Genomic DNA, 11,752 nt, shown 5'->3' with positions numbered 1-11,752 from the left:
TAGAACAGCGCCGTGCGACCCTGCGCGTCGCGGGCCGCCACGTCCGCGCCGTACTGGAGGGCGGAAACAGCCGCGTGACCGCGCGTCCCCGCGGGGCCCCCGCCCGCACGCGGCCTCCCCGAGATGCCCAGCCCTCTCCCGGGGTTCCTGTAGGAATACCGGGCTCTCCCGTGCCAGGCTTTTTCCCAGACGGAGCCTCAAAGACCCTTTTACCTACCCCCACTCACGTACCCACAGCAGCAGTTGCGTGATGACGACGTGGGCGAGCTCAGCCGCGAGGTGAAGTGGGGAGCGGAGCTGCGGGTCCTCTACGCTGGTGTCCAGCGGTCCGTGTCGCGCATGGGCCAGAAGCAGGAGAACGGTGGCCACGTCCTGGGCCTGCACCGCGGCCCACAGCTGGCGGCCTAGCGGCTCTTCGGTGGTGCCCAGCGGCGCCAGGAACAGCAGCTGCTCATACTTGGCGCGAATCCACGACTCACGCTCCTCCCTGCAAGACCAGGGACCAACGGGAAAGGCTCTAGGGACCTCTAACCAGGAGCTCTACCCCTGCACAAGGGACCCACTCAGGAGCCGCACGTACTCAGCACCGCCCCCCGCTCTGTTCCCTCACACTTACCGCGAAGAGTCCCGCGTGGGTTTGGCGCGGCCTCGCGTGTCGCTCTCCCACACGCGGTTGGCCATGTCGTTGCCAATGGCCGTCAGCACCAGGGTCAGCTCCCGCGGCCAGTCGTCCAAGTCCAGCGAGCGAACGCGGGACAGGTGTGTGCCTAGGTTCCGGTGGATGCCAGAACACTCGATACAGATGAGTGCGCCCAGGTTCAAGCTGGCCCACGTGGGGTCTGCGGACAGAGTGCACAGGTCGGCTCCTGGCCAGGCAGCATGGGCACCCCAACATTTACCCCCTCCAGCGACCCACACTTCCTACCTAGCCCGCCATACCACCTCCCAGGCCCCTCAGCTGTCCCCTTGCACTCACTGGGGGCCCCGCAGTCCACACAAATAGAGTTCCCCTTGGCGTTCCGGATGGCCTGGATGGCCACAGCTTCACTTTGACTGTCTGTGCGCAGCTGCAGGGAGGGTTGGGGTTAGCAGGGACTCTCTGAGCATCTCCCCCTGTCTCCTCTGACACCTCTGCTCTCCTCCCACCCACCCCTCCTCCAAACCCTTACCTTGACTTTGCTGCTCTCACAGCATTGCAGACTGGCTAGGATCTGACTCTCAATGGCCTGGACCCAGGCGTCCCGCTCCTCAAAACTGGCTGCCTCAAAGTGCCATGTCTGACCAGTGCTGGACACGATCAGGAACTCGAAGTTTTCCTCTGGGTGAGGGGATGAGTTCATGAGGGACAGAGTTCAGGCAGGGGCTGCCTTCCCCAGACCCGTCCTCCATGACATCCATCCCAAGCCCCTGGGAGTGGGGCAGTGGGGTAGGGGAAGCAGGGGGTGGGGTAGAGCAGGAAGCCCGAGCACATGCAGGGGAAGGCAGGGGCACCCCCACCCCTCTGCACCCCAGCCGAGCGCCCCTCCAGGATCCCCACTTGTTACCTGCTTTATAAATATTTCTTAAACTACCAAAGGATTTTAGTTTCCACATTTTGCGCTTGGCTGGTTTCCCGAAGCGGAGGTAATAGAGATAGAATGGATTGCAGAACAGAGAAAGAGACCAAGAAAGGAGGAGAAAAAGAGAGGTGGATGGAGAAATGGAGAGAGATAGTGACAGAGAGTGCCAGAGACAAAGCAGGACAGACAGATGGGGAGAGAAAGCAGAACTAAAGTCAGTGGCCCCAGAGCAGAGTGGAGCGGAAGCCAAGAGCCATGAGAGGAGGCAGATCTGGAACCTGGGTCTGAGCCCCCTGGCAGAGAGCAGGGGTGGTGGGGGGTGAGTTATGACCAGAGAAGAACCCAGTCTCTGGAAGGGGGAGGGAGGGTCAGGAGCTGAGTGAACAAGGGGGAAGGGGACAGAAGCTAGGTCACAGGGCTGGGATGAGAGGGCCCTGGGGCTCAGAAGAGTCACCAGGGCCTTCGGGTTGGGGCTGGCAATCACTGGGAGACTCAAATTGGGATCACTGTGGTCAAGAGTTGTTGGGGGAGTGTTGCAATCACCAAAATTTACTGGGAGCAGGGGCTGGGTGGTCACAGGGTCCAGGAGCTGGGAAATCAATAGAGGACACTGAGGTCAGGGGCTGAGCCCCTGGGAGTCAGGTGGGCTTCTGGGTGCAAGGACTGGGGTGATATGTGGAGTTGAGGGCAGGAACAGGAACTAGAAGGTCATTATGAAAAGGAGTAGGAGCTAGAATTCTGGGTGTCATTGAGAACAGGGGCTGAAGACTACTGGGGAAAAAGGCATTGGCTGGGGAACAGGGGAAGGACAGGGACTAGGGAATGTCTATCCATTTGTTCACTAAATTATGTGCAGTGGTAATGACAGTCAAGCACTCAGCTCAGGCACTTTTCCTCCTGCTGCAGGAGCTAGGCCAGGGATCTGATATTGGGGACAAGGGTCCAGGACGGGAGTGGAAGTGCCCACTAGCGCCTCACCTTCAGCCTGCCCAGCTGAGCCTTCAGTCTTGGATGGTGTTGTCAATTTTTTCCTCCTCTGCTTCTTTACCATGGGAGAAGGAGGAGGTTCCCGACTCAGGGGGCTCAGATCTCCAGATGGGGTACAGTCTTAGGGAGGAGGACACAGCTGCCTCAGTTGCCCCCTCCACAGATTTCCTGATTTCTCCATAGCCTGTCTCCTCCCCTGAACTAGCTTTGACATTTTAGGATGCCCCTTCTAGGCTGTCCCTCTCCAGGAGATCCCCTTTGGTCATTCCTGGGGAGGTGGGCAGATGAGTGGTTTAGAGTCAGACCTGTGCTCAGATCCTGGCTCTGCCACTTACTAGCCTTGAGACCTTAATCAAGCCCACTTAATCTTCTGAGCCTCAGCCTCTTCATCCCTAAAATGGGGATAATAATCTTGACCTGACAAGATTTTTGTGAGGATCATTCATTACAATGACACTTGCTATTCAAAAATATATAATATATATTCACAAACATTCCACACAAATGCATATATGTAAACATACATATAAATATGTATCTATACATATGTTTGGAATGTTTGGAAATACGTGTGCATGTATACATATACAGTAGGTACACACACACACTGCTAAACATTCCAAACACTGATGGCTGACTATGTGCTGGACAATGTTCTCAGTTTTTTTAAGCTTCAGAGCAACCCTCTGAGGTAGAAACTATTATTTCCATTTTACAGATGAGGAAAATGAGGCATGGAGAGGTCAAGTAACTTGCTCACTCACAAGGCAAGCCAGGAATGGAGCTCAGTCAGTTTGACTCTAGAGCCCACTTGTCTTAACCATTATGACAGGCACAGCATGGTTGAGCTTGGTGCCTGGCACCCAGTAGATGCTGCGTGTGCTCATTCATGCATGTATTCCAGCCTCTGCCCTGATTTCATTTCCCACCCACATCCCATTTGGATCTGAAAGACAGTGGATGGAGGGTGGTCCTCACTAACCGGTGCTGAGGGCTCGGGCCAAATTTCGGTCTGGCTTCAGCAGGTGCTTGGATGTCTGGTCTGGTGGTGGCTGCAGGGAACTGGGGCTGGGGCTTGGGCTTGGCATGGGAGTAGTGGCTTCTGTCGGAAAGGGAAGACAAAACCTCAGTAAGCCTCTATGTCTCTCGGTCCCATTCCTTATATGGTCCCTCTTTATCACTCACCTTCCAGCTATGCAGTGCCATCCCCCACTTCCCTCTTGCCCTTCCTTTTTTTCCAGCCTTGGCCCCACTTACCAGGGCCTTCACCCATCTGGACAGTGCTCATGTCCTTGACCAGCCCATTGATGCTGGCCGACGGGCCAAAAGCAGAGATGGCCCTTGGGGGACGCTTGCCCGGGACTTTGACTGTTGTTCGTAGCAAGTCCATCTCCTTGCCATGTGTACTATGGATGTAATCCTGGAGGCAGTAAAGGGGTCGAGAGTGTAGGGAAGGTTGGGGTCCTTGGTTGTGGTGGGAAGCAATCACTAGTATGGGATGGAGAGAAACTGGAGAGGGGGCCATGGGACCTGACTGGGTTGGGGTGAGCTTCTAGGGGATGGGCCCATCAGACTCAGCCCAGCATTGTCCCTTCCATAAAGCATTCCCTGAATGGCAGGCCAAGGAGAGGCCCTTCCTGGCTGCTCTCCCACTAAACTGCAAGTTCCCAGGGAGATGTATTTACCTTTACGTCCCAGCATGGGCACATGATGAGCTTTAAACACATGCCTGCTAAACTTAAAAGAACAGGACTAGAGTTCCCAGAAATGTTGCTAGTGCTTGTCAGGCAGAGGCACAGACAGGTAGAGCTGGAAGGGAACCCAAAGCTGGTCAGTGTGGCCCAGTCTGTGCCACTCACGTTAATGCTGGGGTGGTAGAGTAGGAAGCCATTACTGGACAGGGTCACATATTTCTTCTTCCATTCTTTGTTCAAGGAATTGCCACTTCGCTTTAGTAGGAAGCTCTGGAGTATGGAAAGACACATGTGGGAGAAAAGCCAGGTAAGGTCAGCTGCCACCAGCCTGCCTCCAGCTCCTGGACCACTCACCTGTTTGATGGGGATGGCTCGCCCACTCCCTGTGGTCTCTCCCCGACTGTCCAAGCTCCGCTTCTCAGAGTCACTACCTCGACGATTCTGGAATAGTTATTGGAATCAATTAGAGGATGGATAGAAGTATACACTGATGGAAGGATGGGGAAGACAGATGAAGGGCCCAATAGAACGTTCTAGGGACTAGGGAAGACAGACAGAGTCACTACCTCGACGATTCTGGAATAGTTATTGGAATCAATTAGAGGATGGATAGAAGGATACACTGATGGAAGGATGGGGAAGACAGATGAAGGGCCCAATAGAACGTTCTAGGGACTAGGGAAGACAGATATCAAGGGACAGGAGGATAGGGTGGTCAGCATGTCTAATACCGCAAAAAGGCTGGTCCTGCGCTTGGCTGCCCGGTGCAGGGACCCTGGGGTGCTCAATCCAGCCACTGCAGCTGCCTCAGCTCGGAGCTCCCGGTGACCAACATTGGGTGAGGACGGGAGGGAAGAAGAGTAGTCGCTAGTATGGCCCCCGTTACTAGCCTGTGGGCATGTGGAGGAGTCAGCAGAGCTGAGATGCCCCTATCCCATCAAGCCACACTTACATCTAGTTATGAGGAGTCTGAGACATTCCTTGGTCTCATCACCATGTGTTTATATTGTCATTAATAATAAAAATCCTCACTAGAATTGTTCCAGTGCTTTAAATTTTGCAAAGATTGGCTTCACAAGTACTATGCCATGCAATCGTCCTGATAACCTTGGGAGGTTAGGTGACTTGCTCAAGGACATCGTAAACAGTGTCTCAAACCTGGTTGATTTCCAGTCCAATGCTCTTTCTACAAATAATGTCACTACCATTTCCATCTGCCCCCATTCCCCCAACCTACTTGGGTACTCTGTACCTGTCCTTGGATCCCCAGCCCCTCCTCTGCATCTTACCAGCCTCTCTGTGGACTCTGAAACCCCAACTCACCTGCCCAGCTACAGGGGTGGAAGCAGCTGAGTGGCTTGGGGAGCTGGGCAGGGACTTGCAGGCAGCCAGAAGCTGTTGCTGTTTGCGCAAGGTCACCACCTTTTGGGCAACTGAGGGGAGAGAGTAAGGGAGAGGGCATGAGTAGGTCAGATACCCAAGACCACCCTTCGATGCCCATCTTTTTTTTTTTTTTTTTTTTTTTTTAAGATGACTGGTAAGGGGATCTTAACCCTTGACTTGGTGTTATAGGGATCTGAACCTGTGGCCTTGGTGTTATCAGCACCGCACTCTCCCAAGTGAGCCACGGGTTGGCCCCCATGCCCATCTTTGAGAAATCCACAGGAGATAACATGTGCCCCAACTTCCTTGTCACTGTGGCCTTTGTGCCATTTGTGGTCTTGCCAGCTCCTCTACCCCAAAAAGACCTTGTGACTATTAAGCAAACCTTCTCTAGCCTCTCTGATCTCTGATCTCACAGAGGTTAATTTCCTGTCACTCACAGAGAGAGGCCTGGATGCCTGCCCTATAAGAATATCCCAGGCCCCTAGCTCCTTGCTTCCCACATATGCTGGGGATCATCACACTCACCCTCCTGGAAGACCCGATCCACATTGAGTCCATACGTTGCACAAGTCTCATAGTAGCTGCAGCGTTTCATGTCTGAGCACAGAGCCCTGGCACGAGCATCACCCACCACCCGGGGAGAAGAAGCACTGATTCTGTCTGAGGGGACAGAAAGGGGGCAGGATTGAAAGAGGGACCCTTTCCCACTTTTTATGATTCTCTTTCTCTTGTGCTGCAACCTTGGCTGGGCCCACTAGGGACAGGGTGGGAGAAAACACCCCTCCTGTGACTTGGAGAGTAGCTTGGGGAGCTGCAGGAGTGTAATGGGAGGGTATAAGCCCTTTCTGAATGCTGGATCCAGCTCACATGCCCAGCTGCATAGCAGGCTGGGTGAGCTCTGTGTGTGTTCAAAGAATACTCCAGAGATGAGTGGAGCTTTCTGACAAGGCCTGAAATGTCTGAGACTCATGAGTGAAAATCACCCTGCCCTGAAAATCCATTGAACACTGAACTGAGTGGCAGAAAGAACACCCAGTGTGTGATCTAGGAAAAGGTTAGGTGTCCATGGGTAACAGGTGAACTGCTTGCTCTGCAGTGAGAAACCAGGAGGCAAGCAACAGGTGGAGGCAGGCACCTGCAGAACAGGCATGCACACAGAAAGTCCTGCCAGCTTGACACAGTGGGTACAGAAAAAGCTCTTCCTTGCCCTGGTGGAGAGTCTGAGAGCCTCTGAGTCACTACTTTGAGAACTAAAAGGATTTCTGCCCTCTTGTTTTCTCCATCATTTCCTTTGTGTTTTCTCTTTGTTTTTAGATAAGTTCTTCTAAAAGGTGTTAGCCTGACCCAACTGTTCCAAGGTGAAGATGGAAAAGGCTTTCTATTCACACTAGGACTTGAGGTTTTTCTGTGCATTTCATGGTGGTCGCACTGGGAAATGGCAGTATGAGAACACAAAGTAGGTGACATCTCAGGAGAGGAATGGAGATGACTACTATAGCTGTCCTTTTCTCCCCGGAGGTCTCCTTTTCTCTGCTCAGACCTTGGCAAGTTTGTGTTTGGTTTCATGACTCCCTTATTTGGAGACCATGCTCCCTCCAGAGGGTAACTAGAATCCAAGTGGCCATTCCCATACCCTACCAAGCTCTCACCCCTGTTGGGCAATACCCCAGTGGCCTCGTCAGGACTGCCTCTGAAAACAGTGCTTCCCCAACACCTCCTTACCTTGTGTCCCTACCAGTGCCAGGGCCAGGCCTCCTCGTCCTTCCCCACGAAGGGAGCTCAGCTGCCCATGGAGTCGGCTCACAGCCTGGAAACTATTCTCATCCTCCAGGCTGAAAACGAAGATCACAGCATCTGCCCAGCCTGAGAACTTGCGGGGGGGTGGGGTGGGGAAGGGGGAGGAAGCAAGTGGAGAGTTAGACAGGTCCACTCCTCTGGACACTATCCAGAGGGAGACCTGTGGAAGCACAGCCCTCTTCCTTGGCCAGTGCTGACCCCAACCAGACTACCCCCCCGAACACCTCCACCCCTCACCTTGGCATCAGGTGCCCCAGCTTCCTCTCGGATTAGCACCAGATGGGTCTGTCCATCCACCAACATCTCTTTCTTATACTGCTCACCTGTCCAGAAGAGTTGGAAGGGATAATAGGTCAGAGGTGGCAGGTCACCAAACCTCCCCATACTCCATTTTAGCAATTGTGGCCTCATCCTTCCTCCTAGTTTCCATACCTCCCTTTGTCCTATATTGATCTTTCATCTGGATCCCTGACCCCAATCCTTAGCTTACTGTGCCTACTGGGAACTTACTCTCTGTCTTCTCCAGCACCTGGTATGAACCAGTCAGGAATCGGTGGATGAGCGATGACTTCCCACTCCTGGTGTCACCCAGCACACCCTGAGGTAAGGTTGTGGGGCAGAGATTGTGAGAATTAAGAGGAGGCAGGATGCTGGGCTCTGGACACTCCAGAGAATCCAAAGAGTTCAGTCATCCAAGTAGGGTCCTACAGGGCCTGGATGATAGCCAGTCAGGATAGAACGGTCAGGAGGATCAGAGCATGAATGTGGTAAGAAATGATCCCAAGCTTGAAGTGGACTACAAGCTGAAGAATGTCAGCAATTCAGTACCAATTTTTTCGTGTTGTGCTGTTTAGGAAACATACTTGATGTGTGTGTGTGTGTGTGTGTGTGTGTGTGTGCGCGCGCGCGCGCGCGTGTGTGCGTGGCATGTCACAGCCTAGGCACTAGTTGGAAAGTTGTACCCAATTCGAGGTAATAGAACGTGCAGGGCCAAAAGCAGATGCTAGAAATGAGAAGCCTGGAAGAGGACCACGGACAAACAGGAAAAGGAGGACGGGATCATAAAGACTAGAGAAGAAAAAGTTGTGAGAATGGTGCTGTGAAAGTAGACTCTCAGGAGAGGTGGAAAACGACTCCCCATTCTCACAGAGAGAGACAGAGCCACAGACACAGAGGGAAGGGGAGAGGTGAAGAGAGAGAGCTGAGAGCAGTGGATGGGGACTTAGCCTTCCCTGCAGGCAGGCGGACTGGATACCTACCAGGCGCAGTTCAGGAATGGAGCGGCTCAAAGTCCATTCCTGGCTATTGACCACAGCCTCTGTAATGGGAGAAGGGCAGTAAGAGGAGAGGCTCTAAGGCCCTCTCAACCCACAGCACTCTTCCTCCCTTCGTGGCTTCTCTTAACCCCCAGGACCCTGCCTGCACTGGAAAGGTGTGTGGAACACATAGGTTTGAGAGAGGTCCCCAGTCCTCCCCATCCCAGCCGCTCTCCCCACAGCTGTTGCTGCCGCTCAGTGGTTGCTTAGCAACGGAGCTAGCAAGACAAAAATACTTCAGTTGGCATCTCCCTTAAAACACATCCCCGAACCTGGGTCTCTGCCCCAGACCAGGAGACCAAGGTTCTGACAGTGTCGGCTTCTCCCCTCTGGAAGAATAGAAGAGAGGCTCCTCCTTAACCTACGGGATTCCCAAGGCAGACCCTGGGAGGAGGTGCTGGGACGTGGACGGGAGTGGGTCTTCCTCAATCTCCATTTCACAGGAGAGAAATGAGGTGAGGGCTTTCCCTTCCCTTTTCCAAGGTCAACAGCACGATGGCCCTGACCCCTCCCCACAATCCAAGGGATAGAGCTTGGATTTTCCTATGTCTGCCGCTCCCGTACCCCCGCAAGCGCCCTCCAAAAGAGCTGTGGGGAAGGGCTCCATCCCCTGGCCGAGAGAAACCACAGGCCTGGGGGAAAGGATGCTCCTTCTGCCCGCCGGCTCCAGCCCCCGCGCCTGACACTGCCGGACGTTCCCGGAGCGCCGCAGCTGCGGCGGGAACTCTGGGATCCGGAGCCATCTGCTCCCGCCCGCTCCGGAGCCAAACCCCGGGGGCCGCCCCCGCTCCCGGACCCGCCCTCCCCTCGGGGACTGTGAGCCGAACCAAGAGTCCCCTGCCTATCTCCTCCAGTAAATAAATACATAAATACATAAATAAATAAAGACACCCCTCAGGGAAAAACAAAAACAAAAACAAAAGCAAAAACTCTCCCTTCCCCATACCGCCTCCCAACTCTGCGGGGGTAAGAATTGCCGTTGCGGCATTTTCGCCCCCGATTCACTCCGGGTTGAGCCTCTGACGGGTTTCAGCACCATTCTTGGGCGGGGGTGGGCAGTGGGAGAAGTGAGGCTTCCTATCCGCCCCTCTCACTTCACTTTTAAATATTCAGCACGTTCCAGCCCCCGCGCACTCGCGTACAGCCCAAGCCGCCTTCAATGCACGGAAAACATCCCTAGCCTGCTCTCAGCCCTGGGGAAGACCTGTCCCTGGCGAGGAGCTGCCTGCAAGGTCACTGTCATGCCACCTGCCCCACGTGCTCAGGGGAAACTGAGGCATCCTCATCCTCTTCACCTACAACGTCCCTCTAAATATGGCAAAGCCGTGTTTCCATGCTCCCAGAGTCCGGCTTAGGCTGAAAGTGGGGCCTGGGGCTTCTCTGGGAAGAATTTCCCACAGTCACTCTGAGCAAGGGCATTATTTTCCCAGGAAGCTCTGAGGCTCTCTAAGTCCCTCCGAAATCAAGTCATCTCGCATGTCGCACAATGTAGCTACTCACCCCTCTTCAGGACCTCCTATGCTTTGCCCCAGTCCTTGGCAGAGGAGTGAGCCTGGTTCAACTGCCCACCCAGGAGAAAATCTTCCCTAGTTTCCTGCACATCGCTCCCCCGTCCCAAGTTAAGCATTCCAGGTGCCCACCCCTCCCTGTTCTTAGGCCCTGACCCTACTCACTAGGGGAGGCGCGGAGCTCTGCGCCCAGCAGCTCCCTGGACCCGCTGCCAGAAGACAGGCCTGGGGGTCCGGGAAGGGGTCCGGAGCCAGGAGGCCCCCCTGTGCTTTTGGTGAAGATGCCGCTGATAAACTTGAGCATCTTGCGGTCACGAGTCGAAGCTCGGCCCCCCTCCCGGCCCCTTTTCAGCCCCGGAGCTGGAGGCTCCAGAGTGATTGGAGGTGCAGGCCCGGGGGGCTGCGCGGAGGCGGCCGGGACAGCAGCGGCTGGAGCTGGGGTTGCTGGGACGGTTAGTGGAGGAGGAGAACCGGCAGGCGGTCCTGGGTGCAAATCACTGTTGTCCAAGGTCTTACTCTTGCCTTTCCGAGGGGACAGCTTCCCTCGGGCTGCGGCCCCAGCCCCGACCCCACCAGAGGTCGCGGATGCAGCGCCCCCAACCCCGGCAACGCCGGCGGTGGCGGCAGCAGCAGAGGCAGAAGCTCCAGTTCCAGCGCTGCTCTTTGACCCCTTGACCCTGGGCTTGCCCTCGCTTTCCGGCCATGACAGGCGGCTACCCGCGCCCTTGCCACCGCCGGCTTTGGCTCCACTCGTCGTCACGGTCTTGCAAGGCTTGGGAGCCGGCGGAGGAGGTGCCACCTTTAGCCTCCGACTGCCGGTGCCAGGGTGTGGGGAGGAAGAGCCGGGGACGCCGCCGCCTGCCCGGCCTTCGGGTTCCGGGCCCCCCCAGCTAGGGCTGCTGAGTAGGGGGCGCCGGGATGAGGTGGGGGCGCCCCCGGGCTTGGGGTCGGGGCTCAGCCCCCCGGAGAGCTGGGGTCCTGGAGGGGCGGCCCAGAGGGAGAGACGGCGGCCTGGAGCTGGGGAGATGGGGCGGGCCGGACTGGCTGGAGCCGGGGACAGGGCGGGGGGCTCCGCGCCCCCTGCGCCCGCGCTGCTGGTGCTGATCCACAGCGCATCCTGCCGGTGGAAGAGACGCTCGTGCCGCTTCTTGCCCGGCTCCTCCGCGCCTCGGGGGCTGCCAGGATCCCCGGTCTCAGAGCCTCTGGCCGCCGGGGCGCCAGCTGCGGCCGCAGACGGAGAAGGCGGCGGCGGAGGCACCGACTCGAGCTTTACCAGGGTCAGCGAGATGAGGTAGGTCGTTGTCCGGCGCTGAAGCGCGCCCGCGCCCCGGCTCATGGGGCCCGGAGACCCCCGAGCTGGGGAGGGGAGGGGACTCCCCCTGACGGCCTCAGGGGGGCCCGGCCATGGGGCCGCCCTGCTCGCTGCCCCCAGCCCCCAGACCCCGCTGAGCCCCCGGCCCGGCTCCCCTGTCGCCGCCGCCTCCGCCGCCTCCGCCTGCGCCCCC

The 11,752-nt window shown here is 56.3% G+C and overlaps 2 protein-coding genes across 2 annotated transcripts in view; one reads left to right on the top strand and one right to left on the bottom strand.

Annotated features, from left to right (window-relative positions):
- The window catches only part of AGAP2 (ArfGAP with GTPase domain, ankyrin repeat and PH domain 2), a 12,933-nt gene extending 1,350 nt beyond the window's left edge, over positions 1-11,583 (bottom strand). Inside the window, exons 1-19 of the mRNA XM_008593540.1 lie at positions 10,413-11,583; positions 8,683-8,741; positions 7,934-8,021; positions 7,661-7,746; positions 7,349-7,496; positions 6,152-6,286; positions 5,564-5,673; positions 4,972-5,130; positions 4,595-4,681; positions 4,406-4,510; positions 3,804-3,966; positions 3,529-3,648; positions 2,538-2,666; positions 1,545-1,604; positions 1,170-1,318; positions 977-1,067; positions 617-839; positions 232-487; positions 2-53 (exon numbers count right to left, since the gene is read on the bottom strand). Of these exons, the coding sequence (XP_008591762.1) occupies positions 2-53; positions 232-487; positions 617-839; positions 977-1,067; positions 1,170-1,318; positions 1,545-1,604; positions 2,538-2,666; positions 3,529-3,648; positions 3,804-3,966; positions 4,406-4,510; positions 4,595-4,681; positions 4,972-5,130; positions 5,564-5,673; positions 6,152-6,286; positions 7,349-7,496; positions 7,661-7,746; positions 7,934-8,021; positions 8,683-8,741; positions 10,413-11,583 (3,391 nt within the window). The remainder of the gene's footprint in view (position 1; positions 54-231; positions 488-616; positions 840-976; positions 1,068-1,169; positions 1,319-1,544; positions 1,605-2,537; positions 2,667-3,528; positions 3,649-3,803; positions 3,967-4,405; positions 4,511-4,594; positions 4,682-4,971; positions 5,131-5,563; positions 5,674-6,151; positions 6,287-7,348; positions 7,497-7,660; positions 7,747-7,933; positions 8,022-8,682; positions 8,742-10,412) is intronic.
- Positions 11,464-11,752, top strand: part of TSPAN31 (tetraspanin 31) — a 10,502-nt gene continuing 10,213 nt past the window's right edge. Inside the window, exon 1 of the mRNA XM_008593531.1 lies at positions 11,464-11,538. The gene's annotated coding sequence lies outside the window, so the exon portion shown is untranslated. The remainder of the gene's footprint in view (positions 11,539-11,752) is intronic.

Source organism: Galeopterus variegatus, unplaced genomic scaffold (assembly GCF_000696425.1).
Source record: "Galeopterus variegatus unplaced genomic scaffold, G_variegatus-3.0.2 Scaffold9308, whole genome shotgun sequence".
NCBI lineage: Eukaryota > Metazoa > Chordata > Mammalia > Dermoptera > Cynocephalidae > Galeopterus > Galeopterus variegatus.
Note: the sequence above shows the minus strand (reverse complement) of the source record. Positions and strands in the feature narration are given on the sequence as shown.